General features: G+C 38.5%; 1 protein-coding gene across 1 annotated transcript in view; it reads right to left on the bottom strand.

The window, feature by feature from the left end:
- Positions 1 to 1,034: 1,034 nt before the first annotated feature.
- The window catches only part of RHOBTB3 (Rho related BTB domain containing 3), a 55,051-nt gene continuing 36,223 nt past the window's right edge, over positions 1,035 to 19,862 (bottom strand). Inside the window, exons 9-12 of the mRNA XM_030325191.1 lie at positions 18,795 to 18,968; positions 15,013 to 15,179; positions 9,448 to 9,544; positions 1,035 to 3,953 (exon numbers count right to left, since the gene is read on the bottom strand). Of these exons, the coding sequence (XP_030181051.1) occupies positions 3,838 to 3,953; positions 9,448 to 9,544; positions 15,013 to 15,179; positions 18,795 to 18,968 (554 nt within the window). The 3' untranslated portion in view covers positions 1,035 to 3,837. The remainder of the gene's footprint in view (positions 3,954 to 9,447; positions 9,545 to 15,012; positions 15,180 to 18,794; positions 18,969 to 19,862) is intronic.

The following is a 19,862-nucleotide window of genomic DNA, read 5'->3' as shown; positions in this document are numbered from 1 at the left end:
TATTCCACTGTGTATATACAACATTATTTTCTTTATCCATTCATTCACTGACACTTAGGTTGTTTCCATGTCTTGGCTGTTGTAAATAATGCTGCAGTGAACATGGAGGTACAGATATCTTTTCAAGTTGCTATTTTCCTTCTTTTCTTTCAGATAAATACCCAAATATGGAATTGCAACATCATATGGTAGTTCTATTTTTAATTTTTTTAGGAACCTCTACACTGTTTTCCACAGTGGCCGCACCAATCTACATTCCCACCAGCACCACATGAGGGTTACCTTTTCTCCACATCCTCACCAATATTAGTTATCTCATCTTTTTGATAATAGTCATTCTGACAGGTGTGAGGTGATACTTCATTGTGGTTTTGTTTGCATTTCTCTGATGATGAGTGATGCTGAGCATCTTATCATGTTCCTGTTGACCATCTCTATGTCTTCTTTGGAAAAAAAAATCTCTATTTAGATTCTCTGCCCATTTTTCAATCACATTGTTTTATTTTGTTTTGTTGCTATTAAGACATAGGAGTTCTTTACATATTTTGGATATTAACTCATAAGATAAATGATTTGCAAATATTTTCTCCCATTCAGTGGCTTGCCTTTTCATTTTGTTGGAAAGTTCCAATTTCTTAACCCTATATTATGCAGAACGGCTTCATATTTCTCAAAAGTATTGGCCTCAGCCAACACTCAAGCCACAGGGCTTACTTCTATGCTAAATAATTATCAAAGCATTTTTCTAAATAAAGGCAGTTATTTTGGTAAGAGAAATGCCAGTAGCAGCTGTTAAAGGGAAATATAAATTTCTTTATCTCATCATAGGCATCAGCAACATCAGCAATATTCTAAGTATCTTCTATGTAATGGAAATTATCTGTGAAACATAATTATGCGTGAGAAACACAGGCAGTATTCCCAAATTTATTTCAGCATTTCAACATCCAAGGTAAAATAATTGCAGGACGCTATGTTAAACTTGTTTTAAAAAAAGTTTATTTGTTACAAAATGTTAAATACTAAAACTAAAAACATATAAATCCAGGTCAGGCTATATTAAAATACACACATACCCTTCTTAGCAAAATTATTAAAGATTGAATTAAACAGATGCTTTAAATAAAATAAAGTACTCTTGAGGAAATTTTTTTTCTAATTAACTATGTCAGTGTAGTGTAGTTTTTAAAATTACAATTGAAAAGTTCAGCTGTCTTAGAAGTTAAATTTATCCAATTCTTCAGTTTTCTGTTACTGTCCAATATGAAGCCACCATGCTGGCTTGGACAGGGTGAATTTCAGTTATGTTACTGAAACGTCTATTTTACAAGCCTACTCTCTTATAATATGAACAGAGAGTGGTCAGAAGTATACAAAGGGTTATATAAGGTGAAAACTTGGCCCATAAAGAAAAGGCCTTAGTTCTACCACACAGTATCTTCTCTAATTAAAATGATTGGTAAATATACTGAAGCAGAGATGTGCACAAAGCATACATTCATCTAGAAATAATCTTTCAATTTAAAAAAAATTCAAAAAGAGCACTCATTTCTCCAAGATAGTTGATATTTTTAAATTTCCTGTTATTTTAAATTGAGTTAATTCAAAGGTATTGAAGAGTCTAGGTTTAAAAACTAATTTGATTACTGTTCTGACTAGTTCTGAAGAGCCATGACATCAGTGTGTCTGAGTCACTCACACAGGTGGTAAAGCACTTTCATAATAAAAACTACATGCTCAACACTAACAGAGCACCAGCTTCCAAACCTAACTTCCACTCAGGTCAAACAACCTAAAATAGTATCTATGGTCTAGGTAAATGTTAGATTTACAAGTATTTTCAAGAAATACTTTCTTTTGCTTTAGAACTTAATGTTTTTTCAATTTCCTAGATTAAAAGTTACTGATTTAGAACATTAAGTGCTGTAATTCACACAGGGTAAGACTACGCTTAGGAAGAACATAAGACTATTGTGTTTTAAAAGACCTTAAATATGATGAATTTCTAGAAATCTACTGTAGTATTTATTCTTTACAATGCTTATCCTTGTCAAGTGGGATTTGCCAATAGTTGATGAACCCAAGTGATTAACATACAAAAAACATAAAATGCATTCCAGTAACCTTCATCAATACAATCTAATTAAAAATATATATAGGGCATTTTTACTGTCTTACTCTAACAGTGCTGATATACCTCCAAGGACTAACTATATAGTACTTTGTCTAATACTATGGTATAAAACCATTTAATTAAACCTTTGAATAGCTGGAAAAATTAGGTGTCCTCGAAAGTCCTTAGAAATTAAAAGAAAATTATATCCCAATACTGAATTACAAATGAAAATGATGTTAACAATAAATAGTAATCTGATCTTCCATCGCTCGGCTTGTGAGCTTCTAATGTAATTATTTCTGTTGACATTTGATACAAGAGACACTATAATTCTATCCTAGTACCATTTTCTCTACATGTAATGAGTCTCTGATTTATATCCTTTCTTTTAACTTACTGGGTTATCTTGAAGGTCAAAATTCATGCTACTCCTCATTAAATAACCTTGCGGTCCTCAGAATTCAAACAATTCAAGCTGCTGACATCCTAAGCTTAGTAAGTTACTAAACAAAAAACTCTTGAGCCTTTGCTTACAAATTCTCCAGAAAGCATCTCTTCCTATGAACATCTTTATAAATGATGCATTAAAGTCACACTGGTCAGTCACTTTTATTAACATCCTGGTCTCACAATGATCAAGAAAGCATTTGTTCACCTGTTATGGAACCAGAGCTATGAGCGTCCTAATGCTGAGACACCACAAGGCACATCTCCCTTGCCTGAGGAGGTGGCAGCAGAGGCAGGAGAGACTTCCCCAAGGATGGGAAACCCCATGTGATTTCTTCCTTCCAGCATGCCTCCTTCTCTTCCCTTGATGTCAATGACTCTTTTTTGCTTTCAGAGAGAATGATGTTTGAGCGATGAAATACAGTACATATCCTGCCAGGAGATACACATAATTTGGGGGCCCCAGTACAAAGTGAAAATGCAGGGCCTTTCTTTAAATATTATGAAGAATATCAAGATGGCAATGGCAGAGCATTGAACCAAGCATGGGCCCCTGTGTTAACACACGTTACATGGCCTTAAAGCCAGCTCTGTTTAGATCTCCTGCCCAGTCAGAATCCAGAGAAGAGACAAGGTGGCACAGTTGGGTTGTCCACATAAAAAAATAATTTTTTTTCATGATGGTTTAAACATTGTCACTGATTTGAATCCATGTGGCATTTCACTTTCAAAATTCCATGCAAATTTCTATTCCTTAAAATTTCAGACTGATCAGCTCTACCTTAGATTTTTTCATTATTGAAATAGTCATACCAGGTCTTTAAAATGCCCATTATTTTAATAGAGCAATTAATCAGACATGATGAAATTTTAAAATTAATCCTACATGATTTTTTTCTTAATTTAAACATTTCTTAACTGGGAGGGGTACTAGTATCACTAAAGCAACAGGGCATCTTAAAGGGAAAAAATAGCTGTATAACAACTTTATATATTAGGATGGTGACGCCTTAGTTTTAGCCTATGGTATATTTTGTTCCCTTTTAAGATCACAATAGTAGTTTTTTGTTTGTTTGTTTGTTTGGTTTGTTTGTTTTCCAAAGGACTAACAAACACATTAAGCTGTATGATAATTCTTTTTAACGCCCATATTGGTTTCAGTCACAGAATTTTACTGGAACACAGAGGTATCCCATTCTTCATAATAATAATAATAATAACAATAATAATAATAATAATAATAATAAAAAGTGTATGTATATAAAAGCTCTGGGTTACATTACTAAGCAACGACACTTCCGGGAGTGAATATACTTCCTGTATTCTGCAAGCTGCTTCAAGTACATATTCGATGGCCATCTGTGCTTTTCAACAAAACTGCGTTCTTCCACTAAAATTTTTAGAAAAAACAATGTTAATTGCAAATATTTTATTTTGGATCAAGTTTAGACATTAACTATTGATTCCTTATTTAACAGATGGGATCCAAGCTCTGCTCTGTATCCTCGGCCCTTCACTCAATGCTTCCAAAATTGTTTAACATAATTTTGGTCAAATCAGTCATCAGGATTTATATTACATAATTTACGATAATATACATCTTGCCCACTTCTTCATCAAGTAGTATTTATGTTCTTTTTGTTTTTCTCCCAAATAAGACTTATTTTTCTTGGAGATGACAACAGACTTGCTTTTCATTTAATTAGTTTTCTTTATAGCTGACTTATTCTTCCAAACTCTTTAACATCCTCTCAATTCCATTCTCCACCCAACCACAGTCACCGGATAATCTAACTACTCTGGTAGCAGCTGCCGGTCTTGTCATGGCCCTGGAGACGTCCCTTCCTCAGAGCCCTGTACCCTCTTGCTTTCTAGGCCTGCTTCATTCTTTTGTGTTGGATCCCTCCACTTGTAGACTCTAGGTCCTTCACTCAGTTTCTTTTCTAGTTTTAGTGAAGCACAACCTTTATTAGCTCCCTGAAAAAGGGGGTACATATGAAGTACTTTTGAGACCATGCTTGTGATGAAACATCTTTATCCTCTTTACACACAATTGTAATTTGGTTTGGTACCAAATTCGAGGTTGAAAACTTCCCTCAAGATGTCGAAGACAGAATTCCACTGCATTCTAGTTTCCAAAGTTATTGAAAACTCTGTTACCATTAAGATTCATAGTTCTTGGCAAGTGATCTGTGTTCTTTTAAAACTTTTAGATTTTTCTATTTGTAGTCAGTGTTCTTGCATGTCCCAGTGATGGACCTTGTTCATTCATAAAGCTGAGCACTTAGTAGATCCTTTCAATCTGAAGACTTGGGTCCACTGGTACTAGGAAAACTTCGTGTATTACTTCTTTGCTAATTTCCTCTCTCCAATTTTATTCTGTATTAACTTCTATTACTCAGATACTTCATCTCCTGGACTGAGCCCCCAGTTTTTTAAAAATCTTTCTCTCTTGTCTCTTTAGCTGTTTGTCTTCCTTTTTATGAGATGTCCTTATCTTTATTTTTCAACTCTTATGTAGTTGTTTCAACTCCTTTATTTACTTAGGGTTTTTTGTTTTGTTTTTACTATCATATTTGTAATTTCCAAGAACTATTTCTTGTTCCTGTATTGTTTTAAATTTATGGTAAAACACAGCATAAAATTTATTATCTTAACGATTTTTAGGTATATAGTTAAGCACATTCACATTGTTGTGCAACCAATCTCCAGAACTCTTTTCATCTTGCAAAACTAAAACTCTATTAACTATTGTTTTTTTTTATAACTATCCTGCTTTATAGGATATGGATATATATATGGATTTATATCTCTTATTCTTTCAAGATATTAATTTACAATTTTTAAAGTTTTTTCCCTATTTTTTGTGCCTCTAAATTCTTTCTCTTGTGTGTTTATTAATTTTATTTTGGTTTTGGTTTCTGTCTTCCATGTTGGACACTGCCTCAAGTAATTGCAGATCCCTGGTTATCTCCTTACATTTAAGAGTGAGACACTAGAAAGTTACTTGGATATCTTGTGGTCATGGGTAGGACTTACTGACTGGTAGAATAACTGAGCAGATACTTGTTGGGTTCACTGAAAGAATTCCCAAATGAATGCACCTATATATTTTTTTTTCTCTGAGGCCAGAGAAAGATGCTTCAATTTCATGCCCAGAGTATGGGAGCCAGGCAAACACCTGGCTGCCACAAATCCTAGAAGGAGCCTGGAGGCTAAATATACAACATGCACAATTTCACATGACCCCTAAGTTTTCAGTCCAGCTCCTTAACCCATTCTCAGCTATACCTGGAGTTTGTGCTTCTATAACATTTTTGGTTTAATTTCTCCAGTAATAAACCTCCCATTCCAGGATGATGAGGGAGAAGGAGTTGTCTGCCTGGGTGGGATGGAGTGCAGCAAAAGCTTCTTCATCAACTTTCAACTAAGTACTGCTTTCAGCCCCAACCCTTATTCTGCTTTCTGAAATACCTGGTCCCTCAGGTTTCTAAGGCTTCTTGGTATTCTGCTGGCTGAATCAGCTTGTTTCTCATAGTACTCCCTTCTGTGGGTACTTAGGTTTCTTTCTGCTAAGTCAGTTCCCACTTCTCCATCTACTGTTTGACCTCATATATTATAATTCAGATTAATGAGGACCTGATCCAGGCTGCAGGACACAGATATAAAGAAACAATCTAGCAGCTCAAGGAAGTTAGCTGTAGTTTCATTAGGAAGAAAAGGTGACCTAAGACTACTCCCTTGGTTAAGATTTAAAAAAATAGAAAAGTTATCACAGGTGAGCTCTGGCAGCCAACAAAAACCAAAACAAGACAAAAAAAAACTTCGCAGTATATAATATGTAACACAATATTGGGCCAAATTAAACTGTGGGAATAATGAATCCATAAATGCCAAGGGTAACTCATATTCCTGTGTAGTGCTATTTGTTTTCAAAACAGTCCAGCATATAAAATGTATCTAACATTTAAAAGCTATTTAACTAAGTTCTGTTGCATCAATGCCAGCATTAACATGACATCTTGTCTATTCTCACCTTTCAATTTCTTTTTTTTTAATGTTTATTTACTTTTGAAGGAGAGAGAGACAGTGTTGAGTGGGGGAGGGGCAGAGAGAGAAACACACGCACGCGCACACACACACACACACACACACACACACACAGAATCTGAAGCAGGGTCCAGGCTCTGAGCTGTCAGCACAGAGCCCAACGCCGATGTGGGGCTCGAACTCATGAACCGCGAGATCATAAGCTGAGCCAAAGTTGGATGCTCAACCAACTGAGCCACCCAGGCGCCCCTCACCTTTCAATTTCTAAACACGCTCAAAGAAGAATTTTTAGTCGAGAGAAAACAGTTCACATAATTCCAATAATAATTTGATAATATCTGAAACCGAAAATGGGAAATTATTTAAGGGAGCTGTAAATTGATGGTGACAAGAACCCTTCCAACTTCAAGTGACACTGTGAAGTACGTCCAGTATAAGGCAACAGGGAGGAGGAGAGGTGACTAGGATACTCTGGAGGGGACACGGTCCTTTAAAAGGGCAGCTACTTGCTCAGTTCCAGGTTGCTGCCATGTGGGAAGAGGGGCTGAGAGTAACCAGGTCTTCCAACTTTTCAAAAGAAGACAGAAATGGAAACTGTTACAATTTTTACATGATGACCACTAAAAAAAAGTAATACCACGTGGTCCAAATAAGACACTTGGCAGACTATATTCAGCTACATTCAACCCACAGATTTCCAGTTTGTGACTACTAAGTTAGATTAGCAAATTCTCCCTTATCCACCAGGGGCTTTTTTCACTGCCTACAATGACACACCACAGCAGGTCCTAAACATAAACAGGTACCAGTGAATCAGAACATTCGTGATACCTTAACTCCCATCCAAGGAACATAAGACAGTCACTGACATTGCCTCATCTTCTCACCTGCCTTCTTAAAGCACACCCTGGAGTCCTGCTTCTCACTCTGCCAGGCAGTCATAACATACTTCACAGTCAATTGTATAAGTGATAAAATAAAATAAAAATTTATAACCCAACAGATTTATAGAGCACCTTTCTCCTAAGGTTGTTAATAGTACTCCCTTGTGTGGCATACTTCTATACAAGATAGTAAGTGGAAAATAATCTTATCCTTTTTTTTTTTTTTTACAAATGAAGGGGACCTAAGGCAGAATAATGAAGATGGTTCTAAAATCACAATGTTCACTCGTTTCATTTTGAAAGAACTTCTTAAAGAATAACTATAAGAATGTCCCCACTAACAGCAAGAAGCAGGCTTTATCTTTATGAATGGAAGGGGTTTCTTTTTTGCACAAAGTATATGGTTAGTAAATCTCTATATTCTGCTTTAATTTATTATGTTGCCCCACTGCACTAATAGTTAAATTACATGTAAGAAGGCTCCCAATAGGTATACAGTGTTTGTCACCTAACTGAATACAGCTGCCAAAAATAGACTATGTGTTTCCTAGTTTCCTATACTGTGCAAGAAGCTGAAAGAAACCAGAGATTTTCAAACCTGTTAGCAGCAAATTATCTTTTACAAGTAAAACTTTATGGAAAACTCTAAGATATAAAAGCAGGGGCATCCAAGAAGTACAAATTCCAGCCTTCTCTTCTTCCTTCCCTCTTCCCTCAGCTACTTCCAGGTCTCTGCCCCCACTTCAGGAAACCTTCAGGCATCTCAAGGACACGTCCCTGTTTAGAGTTTGAAACTACTTAACTAGGTGATCTTTAATTCCCTTTGCCTTTTAACTTGATTATTCCTTGAGCCTATTCTAGGTAACATGAGCAAACCATTGGATCTAAACTGTCTACTCTGATGACTGTTCTGTTCTCATTTTCTTTTTTCTTATGCAGTACTCAGAAACTCACACTGTGATTGGTTTTAAAGTTTATAATTTATCTTACAGATCACATTATGTATACTCTCTGTTCAGTAAGTTTTGCAACATTTATCAACAAAAAACCCTGTTATTCCCAAGTAATATAATGGATTCCTATATAGATATACTTAAATATAGATATCAGAACAATAGAACTGATATAAACAGTAAATGATAGTTTCAATTCTTTCACAAGAAAAATTTTTGAAATCTGTACTATTTAAATTTTGCTTCTGACTTAGGTGATTAAAACCAAGATCTCGTTTATCACAACCAAATACCACCTGAGGTCACCTTATCTCTCTACTTCAGGAAAAAAGGTGCATTTAAAAATGGATGGAGCTATAAAACAATCATTAGAGTGAAACCATATAACAGGAACCGATGGGGGAGGGGAAGGAAAAAAAAAAAAAAAGAGGTTAGAGTGGGAGAGAGCCAAAGCATAAGAGACTGTTAAAAACTGAGAACAAACTGAGGATTGATGGGGGGTGGGAGGGAGGGGAGGGTGGGTGATGGGTATTGAGGAGGGCACCTTTTGGGATGAGCACTGGGTGTTGTATGGAAACCAATTTGTCAATAAATTTCATAAAAAAAAAAAAAAAAAAAAACAATCATTAGAAAACTTCTTGTGTAACACAGGTCAAGCTACTTATATAGCCAGCTGATTCTAAGTTAGAGAGTCCTCAATTACCACACTGTGTTTTTGTTTTGTTTTTTTTTTCTAAATAGGCTTACACCCAGCGCAGAGCCCAACATGTGGCTTGAACCCACCGCCCTGTGATCAAGACCTGAGCTGAGATCAAGAGTCAGACGCTTTACCAACTGAGCCACCCAGGAGCCCCTGCACCGCATATTTAGAGGACTATATGAGGCTGACTTATTTTTTTTAACTTTTTGTTTTTTAACAGCTACAATTCCTACACGTTATGTCTCAAATCTAAGAACAAAAACAGTTTTCTTTTCAAAACAGTAATTAGCAACCTACCTGAAAGATCCTGAAACTCAGGCTTTTGGCTGAAGATGAGGTAGTTCGTGGCGATGAAATGGAGCAGCCAGGTTGAGAGGCACTCGGAGTGGTGAAACTGCAAGAGAAATGGAGCGTGAAACCATGCAGGGACCATGCACGGACACCAGGCGGGGAGCGCAGTCTGCGACGAGAACCCCACTGGGAGCTCACTGTGTCCATGTTTCCGCCTACTCTGAGAGCAGAAAGGAAAGGGGGGGAATTGCCAACGTGTAACCATAAAGTTATAGCAGTGAAGACACCAAATCAAATGAACAACAAGCTCCAGTTGCTGGAGCGGCTAAACGTCTGAAGCAGGGGCACCTGCACCAGGAGTTAACAAGACTGGCTGAGGTTCCTGAGGATTTGGTTTAAGCTTTTAATCTAAGGTCACGGCCTTCACCAATTGCACTTCTGTCTGGGTTGCAGAGATAAGATTCTGGTTAGCAAAGGTACACACTTGGCCAAATATGAACCCGTGCACCTGAGGAGCAAACCAAAAAATAGTTTGTGAAGGAAATGTCATCAACCTAAAGTATGAGTTTCAACGTGTACATATGTCTCTGAGAAGGTTCTATCTGAACAGTTGCTTCAAACTAGGATATACTGTAACAGTGAGCAGGATTTCCAGCATATTTCTCACTCTGAGTTTCAACAGCTAATGGAAGGGAAACTCGGAGCAACACAGCTATGACATCATCACCTTTGTGCCAGTCCAGTGAGATCCATCTAACCACTCAATTCAGATTACAGTAACTTGCTGGCAGACAGCTTCGATACAGGAGTATAGTTCTGTTTGTTATTACTGCAGTAAAATATACGTAACATAAAATTTACCATTTTAACCTTCTTTAAGGAAACCAGAGGCATTAAGTGCATTCATGTTACTCTGCAACCGTCACCACTATCTGTTTCCAGAATGTTTTTACCATCCCAAACTGAAACTCTGTACTCAGTAAATAGTAACTCCCCTTTTACCCCTGCCCCTAGTCCCTGGTAACCACTACTCTATTTTCTATGAATTTGACTATTCTAGGTACCTCATAAGCACTGAATTAGACAGTAGTTATGCTTTCTCTGTTTATTTTACTTAGAATAATGTCCTCAAGGTTCATCTATGTTGCAGCATGGATTAAAATTTCATACCTTTTTAAAGCTGAGTAATATTCCACCGTATGTCCATGCCACATTTTATTTATTCACTCATCTATTGATGGGCATTTAGGTTGTTCCCACCTTTATGCTAAATATAGCTCTTAAAAGGGAAGCTCAGGGGCGCCTGGGTGGCTCAGTCGGTTGAGCTTCCGACTTCGGCTCAGGTCATGATCTCACCGTCTGTGAGTTTGAGCCCCGCGTCGGGCTCTGTGCTAACAGCTCAGAGCCTGGAGCCTGCTTCAGATTCTGTATCTCCCTCTCTCTCTAACCCTCCCCTGCTCATGCTCTGTCTCTCTCTGTCTCAAAAATAAAATAAAAAACATAAAAAAAAAATAAAAAAAAGGGAAGCTCAAAAATATAAGCAATAAGTAATGAGAAATTGAAGAAAAATTTATAATCTCAAATCTTAAGGAGGAAACTCCAGTATTGCTCTTCTAAAAAGTTATAACGTGGGAATATTTTCACATGTAAACCCACAGGTCCCTCTGATTTTCATTATACAAAATCACAAATTCTGACACTTTGTGCAAGACACTTTAATTCATCTATGATGTCACATTTTAACAATTTTTATTCACCTTATCTTTTAGCAAATGTGAGTGATCTCAAGGAGATAGAATAAGAATGTGCAGCTATTTTAACAGAAGCCAGCAGACTATCAGATGATTAACCCTGAGAAGATAACTCACAAATAAAGGTTCAGAAAATGACCTAAGGGCTATGACTTTAATTTTTTTTTTTTAACGTTTATTTATTTTTGGGACAGAGAGAGACAGAGCATGAACGGGGGAGGGGCAGAGAGAGAGGGAGACACAGAATTGGAAACAGGCTCCAGGCTCCAAGCCATCAGCCCAGAGCCTGACGCGGGGCTCGAACTCACGGACCGCGAGATCGTGACCTGGCTGAAGTCGGACGCTTAACCGACTGCGCCACCCAGGCGCCCCAGGGCTGTGACTTTAAATAGAATGAAGATCACTGAAATGAATAGCTGGCTATAAAAACATGGTTATAATGCAGAATTTTATTTTTGACCAAGATTTAAGATGTCACAATTGTAGGCTTTTAGCCAGAGACAGAATGCATTTCACTGTAAGAACTACTTTTCTGGAAAAATATGTGCTAGGTTTAAACTGAAATAAATAACAGAATAAAAATACTATAAATCAAATGCTATAGCATTTAATAGTTCTGTGAAGAATAATAATGGTGGAGAAAACACCCAGAAACTCACAAGGAAAAGGCCAGAAACCAAACTGGTGGCCTAAAGCAGCCGAATATTAATGCATAGATCATAAGTAAGATAAGGAGTTTAAAACTTTAAGATGAGAGTTAACAGGACTTCACAGGAATCACCAATGTTTGGCTAGATAGGATTTCCTTCAACGTTTATTTATTTTTGGGACAGAGAGAGACAGAGCGTGAACGGGGGAGGGGCAGAGAGAGAGGGAGACACAGAATCGGAAACAGGCTCCAGGCTCTGAGCCATCAGCCCAGAGCCTGACGCGGGGCTCGAACTCACGGACCGCGAGATCGTGACCTGGCTGAAGTCGGACGCTTAACCGACTGCGCCACCCAGGCGCCCCTGGCTAGATAGGATTTAAAAGGGAGTAGGGCTAAGGAGATCTTTACTTCAATTCAGAGAAATTAATCTGATTTAGGGAAAGAAGCTTCTTTTGTATTTTAGAGTCCAACTTGATGGACAGATACTAACCTGAAGGTAGAATCATGGTAACGAACCCAGAAAGGTTAGAGAAGGCCAAGTAACAGAACACCAAACTGCTCCACCACATGGAAGGTATGAAGGACGCTTTCCTGATAAACACTACAAAACTAGCAGAGAGGATAACAGAGTGATCGGAAACCTTGCTTATTCAGAAAGCTACTCAAAGTCTAATTCTGCTAAAAGACAGTTTCCCCTTCTATTAGAGAAACAATGAAGCAAAGTTTAACTAAATTTTGACCAACAGTATGAACTGGTTGGTGAACTAAAGCCTCAAACTAGGAACTTCAAAGACAACTGAGCAAGAAAATTATCCTATTACCTTGGATTTGTAAATCGCCAAGTTAGGGACCAGAATAGAATAGACTAGAATAAAGGAAGACTGGTAAATGGAGACTTAATCCTAGAAAATAGAATAGTCTTCAGAAACAAAGAATAGAATTCCAAAGGAGTTGGTATCTTACACTTTTATTTTTATTTTCATTCTTTTTAACGTTTATTCATTTTTGAGAGACAGAGAGACAGTGTGAGTTGGGGAAGGGCAGAGAGAGGGAGACACAGAATCCAAATCGGGCTCCAGACTCTGGGCAGTCAGCTCAGCGCCTGATGAGGGGCTCGAACCCACAAACTGTGAGATCATGGCCTGAGCTGAAGTCAGACGCTTAACCGACTGAGCCACTCAGGCACCTCTGGTATCTTACACTTTTAAAACTGAAGAGAAATAAGTAAAGATAATTACATAATCAAAACCACACAGTCAGGGAAAAAATGTCTGACAAAACAATCATCAATGACACTGGTGAGGAAACATATACGTATGTGCATGTGTGCATGTGTTTGTGTGTGTTTGGGGGACGGAGGCACCTAAAAAATCCATGCAAGCATACAAGAAGTTCTTTGAACTAACAGGATACTACAAGATAAGGAAAGAGAAGCTCATGAGCATGTTTTTTGTCTCACAGACTTCTTAGAATAGTATGAAAATGACACACCAGAAATGAACTGAGGTTGTGAAAATACTAAAAAGGACAAAAGAGAATTTTTAAACTAAATCTAGAGGGTAGCTATTTATCCCACACTCAGTGTAAAGATTATTACAAAGATCAAAGTTACTCGGTGTTGTGGGGTTTTTTTCTTTTCTTTTTGTTTTGTTCTCTTTTACTTGCAATAGGAATTACTACCGAAGTCTACTCACTGGGCTAGAGACCCTTGCGGTGTTGGCAAGACTTGCCCTCACGCAGCATACAGCACTTGTGCATGCATCGGCCAGCCAACAGCCTCGGCCCCAAGCTCCAACCATGTGCAAAAGGTTACTCGGTTTCGTAAATTCGTTTTTATTTTTAAAATTAACTACATACAATGTTGAGATTTGATTATGAAAGAAATGAACCCCCAAATCATTAAGGAGACAGTAAGATGCTTTAAATGAATTCCATCTATACCCAGAAATATATACGTTGCTTAAATGAATTCATCCCAACCTGGAGGCAAGCGTTTAGCTGTCAGTCTGTCCTTGGCCCCATTATGTGGCTCCATTTTAGCAACCTGAAAACAAAGTGATTATATTTTTCTAATTTTGGATATCAAAACTGATAGGGATAGCCAATATGTTGTATGCCAGATAATATTTTACAAAGTCCTGATAGTCTCCAAAGATGGGTCAGATATATTCCTGTAAAAGAGACCAGAAGGTTCAGCTCACTGTAAGTTCAATATATACCATTATATCCCATGACTGCTGTAAGCCCTAAAAATCTCATAAAACAGGGGATAGAATGGTAGAATAACCAAGGGTAGGTTGACATGTCTGGATACATTTCTTACTCCTAGGAATAAAAGAGTTGCAATGAGGAAACAGCAGATTTCTGACTGTAACAGTATCTCCAAGTTCCAGAAGGAGATTTCAAAAAGGCAGACTGAGTTTATTTATAGATCTGAGTTTATTTATAGATCACATTGTAGGATCTTTGTACCTGCAGTTATTCATAATTAGCTTAACTATGTAAACTCTGTTCCCTAGAATGTGTAGGAATACAGTCCTTAAAAACAAAATGGCTCTAAGCTTAGAAGAAGCCAGAAAGTACAGTGTGCTGGAGTGACTGTCAACTGAAACATTTTTACTGAATATATTCATGATACCACGAGCCAGATCAACAAAAGGCATTTGCAAAGATTAATGAAGTAAACCAATACTTCCTACAAACAACTGGGAACTTCAAAACATGTCCATGAAGTGGAAGGATGGATGAATGAACAAATAAATGAGTTTAGCCTAACTATCTCTATCAGTGTGTACAGACCAATTCTATCATTTGTCTTTCATGAACCCTAAGATGTGATTGGGGGAAATGCAATGTAAATTCCATTTCCTATAATGCCTATATGGCATAGTAAAGCAACACATTTAAATGACTCTAATAGAGGCTGCCATTCAGTTGAAACATTTCCTATCAGCAAATTCGACCTCCTTAGAAAAGGACTGTGCAAAAATCGTATGCTTCAAAATTGTCTAGCCACAGAAACTGCTGTGAGGGCACTTTACCCTCATTTCACCAAACTTCCAGACTAAGACAAACACTAATAAATCTCTCCATAAGCAGAAACATTTTTTAAGTATAATTTTTAGAAGATTTTTTTTTTAAACCAACAACCAGATGCATAGGGCCAATTACCTTGGCTTTCTTGAGCAGGTCAACTATATCCAGGTTCATGGATGCCAGTTCCCTGCTTGGCATGCTCTGCAGCTGTGTGATGATGAACAGCTCACAGATGTGCTGCAGTCTGGACACCTGATACATCTCAGCACAGATCAGAAGACACATAGCCTGAAAAATGCCAGCTGATGTGGGAAGGGAAATAAGAGAAAATGGACAATAAAGCCATTTCTTTTATGACCTGAAACAAAATAACAACAACAGGCAAACCACCACCACCAACAAAAAAATGCTGACCGTATCATCCAATGCACAATAGAATGCACAGAAAAGCTTTGAGGGAGTGAGTCTGCATTATACACTATTATGCCATTTTATTTATTTATTTTTTTAATTTTAAGATTTTGTTTTTAAGTAATCTCTACGCCCAACACGGCTTGAACTCACAACACTGAGATCAAGAGTCCCACTCTCCACCCACTGAGAGCCAGGCACCCCTATTAGACTGTTTAAAAAAAAAAAAATTAATTTAAACCTTTACACTCCAGAGTGAATCTTTTCGATGTTTTTTTTGTTTGTTTTAAGTTTATTTATTTATTTTGAGAGAGAGCACAGGCAGGAGAAGGGCAGAGAGAGAGGGAGAGAGAGAATCCCAAACAGGCTTCACACTGTCAGCGCAGAGCCCCCACAGGGCTCTATCTCAAGAACTGTGAGATCATGATCTGAGCCGAAATCAAGAGTTAGAAGCTTAACTGAATGAGCCATCCAGGCGCCCCCATTGTTTTTTCGTTTTTTGTTTTTGTTTGTTTTTTTTTAATTCTTCAGAGAAGGGGAATCTACAATTGCCCTTAATAACCAATTCACAGGCTACTGTGTAATTCCTTCTGCTAGCTAAACTAAATCCTTGCAAATTTTTCCTCTCTTGCCTTTACTCCCAGGTTTGTTTGTTTATATTGTGGTAAAACAAACATATCATAAAATTTATCATTAACCATTTTAAAGTGTACGGCTCAGTGGCATTGAAGTACATCCACATTGTTATCTAACCATCATCATCATCCTTCTCTAGAACCTTGTTCTTCCCAAACCAAAACTCCACACCCATTAAGCAATAACTCCCCATTTCCCCCTTCCCTTAGCCCCTGGAAATCACTCAAGTTATGCTATTTTAATTAATTATTAAAAAAAATTTTTTAATGTTTTTTTTTTATTTTTGAGAGAGACACAGAGACAGAGTACGAGCAGGGGAGAGGCAGAGAGAGAAAGGGAAACAGAATCCAAAGCAGGCTCCAGGCCCTGAGCTGTCAGCACAGAGCCCGACATGGGGCTTGAACTCAGGAAAACAAACCATGAGACCATGACCCTAGGTGAAGTCAGCACTTAACCAACTGAGCCACCTAGGCGCCTCTTGTTATTATTGTTGTTTTTTAAACTCTTCCTTCTAAGTGATTTTTCAGGTAATTCTCTTTCTAATCCCTCCTTAAATTCCTCACATTGTTTTGTAGCTAGGAAACAAGAACACTGTGTATGATCAATACTTAACTTAGATTACCTTTCTTTCCCAATGCAAACATTTTAGTATCTGATCGACTTTTTGACTGTTCATTTTGACTCACTTTCTCCCCACACCTTTTACCGACTTTTAAAGTGCTTTGTCCTATAGTTATTCGCACTTCTCTGAGCATTTTTGTAATTAGTAAGAGAAAACCTAAAATTTGAAGCTTCAATTACTCTAGTGGGAGGATGGTTGAGAAACGAACTTTTCTTTTTTTTATTTATTTATTTTTAAATTTTTTCTTTTATAACGTTTATTTATTTTTGAGACAGAGAGAGACAGAGCATGAACGGGGGAGGGTCAGAGAGAGAGAGGGAGACACAGAATGTGAAACAGGCTCCAGGCTCTGGGCGGTCAGCACAAAGCCCGACGCAGGGCTAGAACTCACGGACCATGAGATCATGACCTGAGCCGAAGTCGGCCACGTAACCGACTGAGCCACCCAGGCGCCCCAAAACGAACTTTTCTTATTTTAAATGTGGGTCCAAGTTTTTATTTAATATACAAATTTGCCAGTACTAAAATAATGAAGTAAACAATAACACACATTCTGATGAGAGTTGATCTTTCCTTTTTATCAAGCAAAAATGCTAAGCCAGTCTTTAACACTGACAGTAGCAACTATAACTGGCTCCAAAGTACTGTACAGCTCGCTGCAAGACCAGAATTAATTCAGTTAAAAAAAGGAATTTTCTGGGGCGCCTGGGTGGCTCAGTCGGGTGAACACTGGACTTCGGCTCAGGTCATAGTCTCAAGGTTTGTGAGCTGGATTCCCGTGTCGGGTTCTGGCCTGACAGCTCAGAGCCTGGAGTCTGCCTCAGATTCTGTGTCTCCCTCTCTCTCTCTCTCTCTCTCTGCCCCTCCTCCACTTGTTCTCTCTAAAAAATAAACAAACATTAAAAAATTTTTTTTTCTTTTTAAAAAAGGAATTTTCTTTTTTTTTATCTTCTAAACCTTTCACTAGAGGGCTCATGACTTGTTTAAAACTTAAGAGATTTTAATAACACACTGGGAAATCTTCCCAAATCTAAAAATGAAAGCAATAAATCTGAAGAGAGGGATGGTCTGAAATGTGTGTTTTCTTTTTTTTTTTTTTTTTAATTTTTTTTTCAACGTTTTTATTTATTTTTGGGACAGAGAGAGACAGAGCATGAACGGGGGAGGGGCAGAGAGAGAGGGAGACACAGAATCGGAAACAGGCTGCAGGCTCCGAGCCATCCGCCCAGAGCCCGACGCGGGGCTCGAACTCACGGACCGCGAGATCATGACCTGGCTGAAGTCGGACGCTCAACCGACTGCGCCACCCAGGCGCCCCTGTGTTTTCTTTTTATCTTCGCTAGGCCAGGTTCTGTTATCAAGGTCACGGGCTCCTGAATGAAGTAAACCACCAGAGATTTACTCTAGTCCTGTTTGTGGTGGGAGCCATCTGGTGGCCAGAGGACGAAGACTAATTAAAGGGGCTTCCTGCATCCCAAGGCTCTAGGCTTTTTGAAAGGATTTTGCAATTTCTCCAAGGACCCCCTCCCCTCTGCTTCCCCACCACCACCACCACCACTGCAGCTGGAAAAAACCTACAAGATCTGTTCCAACCTGCAGCTGCCAAAGATGATTAGTTCTTAGACAAATATAGTCTTAAGTCAGTGAGTAGGGAAATAAATCCTATAGTCCACTAGGCATCCTAAACATCTTAGATAAAGTTTTTGGACAAGTTAGCTTAAGGAGAATATGACTTTAAAAGTCAGAAGAAGGCCTTAAAAAAAAACCCACATTCTCTGGGCCACAGATAACTAAGGGGGTGGGGGGGGGTCTCAGAATATCCAAAGTCCTTGAAAGTGCCTCAATCAGAAGTTAGAGCCATAAAAGCAACTACCTAACCCTCTTCTCTTTATGGAAGGACAGTCTCCAAGGAGCTCTCTGTCCCAATCTATAGAATTAGAGTGGTCACTGGGGACCATCAGACACCTCCATTTCTAGGGTGCCCACAGAATCACCACACTATTGGTGCTGGCTGGGACTTATGCCTGAGTCTGAAAGCCTGAAAGAGGTATCCAACCACTGCTCCTCCACCTGAGCTGACTGAAAACTCACTGTTATCCCAACACCACTTCCACCTGATTAGCACATGCCATGATGTCAACTCTGATAAGTCTTACACAAAAACAAATTTCACAGAATGCAATTTATCAAAATGAGTGACAAGGAAATAAAGAATTAGGAGATATGACTCAATATTTATACTGCTCACCTGGGCAACAGGAGTCTGTGTATAGATATTCTAAGAATGACAAGAAAGTCTCTTTGGAAACTCCATAAACTGGAATCAGAACACTCTTTGCTTCCATGTAATTCCCATTAAACATAGCTGCCATCACTTCACAACGGGCCACCAGGATAGCCCTGTGGGCTGGCACTGTTGTACCTGCAAGGTTCAAAGGGGAAACAAAGTTAAGTTACATAAACTTGCAGAATTCTTAGTCTAGCAATTGTCTTTTGATGACAGTGGTATTGCATTCAGCACAGCTAAGCTGATGTCAGAAAGCAAATTTTGGGGAGATGACCAGCATTAACCAGAAACGTTTTAGTTTTTATTTGAAAAACAAAGAGTTCAAAAATGACTTTGAAACCAACAATTAGAAGACAGGAAATTAAGACTGGCAATTATTTGCTACTTCGTTCATATTTTCTGAAGACAGAAACACTGACATGAAATATTTTGCTTCCTATTTTTATAATGAAACATGTATCCTTTGCAATTGGCTTGAAATACCATCACCCATTCTTACCCATGTGCCTCCCAAGAAAACACTGCCATTGCCCGTCTTGGACACACTCAAAGAGCAGGTCCTGGCCAGGCTTCCTCTTATCAGAAACAAGAAACTGTAGAAAGTGAACTATCCCTCGGCTTAAGCAGTCCATGTGTTACATACAGCAAATATGGTGAGGGCATCTTTTATGGAGTCAAGGGGAGCATTTCAGACCTTCTGGAAGATGGGAATGACCTAGTCCCCAGGTGTCTCCCCAGGGTACCACCTCCTCAGGGAAGAGTGCTGCTTCTGGGAGAACTGGAGCTCCTTTAACTTTTAAAGGCCCCTCAGCCCATACCCTTCACTGAAACTCAGGAGACTACACCGGCTCTCTAGCGAAAGCCTGCTAAGGTCTGCAGCTACTGTGCCACCACACCAAGGCAGCACCAGATGGCACGTGGGTGGAGAAGCACTTGTCACCACTCCCACCACCTTAGAAGACCACGAATCCACAGCAGCCTTCAGTTCAGTCTAGATCAGCTTCACACACCATTTCTGAGCAGCCACCA

The sequence above is a fragment of the Lynx canadensis genome, chromosome A1, assembly GCF_007474595.2.
Source record: "Lynx canadensis isolate LIC74 chromosome A1, mLynCan4.pri.v2, whole genome shotgun sequence".
Classification (NCBI taxonomy): Eukaryota; Metazoa; Chordata; class Mammalia; order Carnivora; family Felidae; genus Lynx; species Lynx canadensis.
The sequence above is the reverse complement of the archived record's forward strand: the minus strand, read 5'-3'. Positions and strand labels throughout refer to the sequence as shown.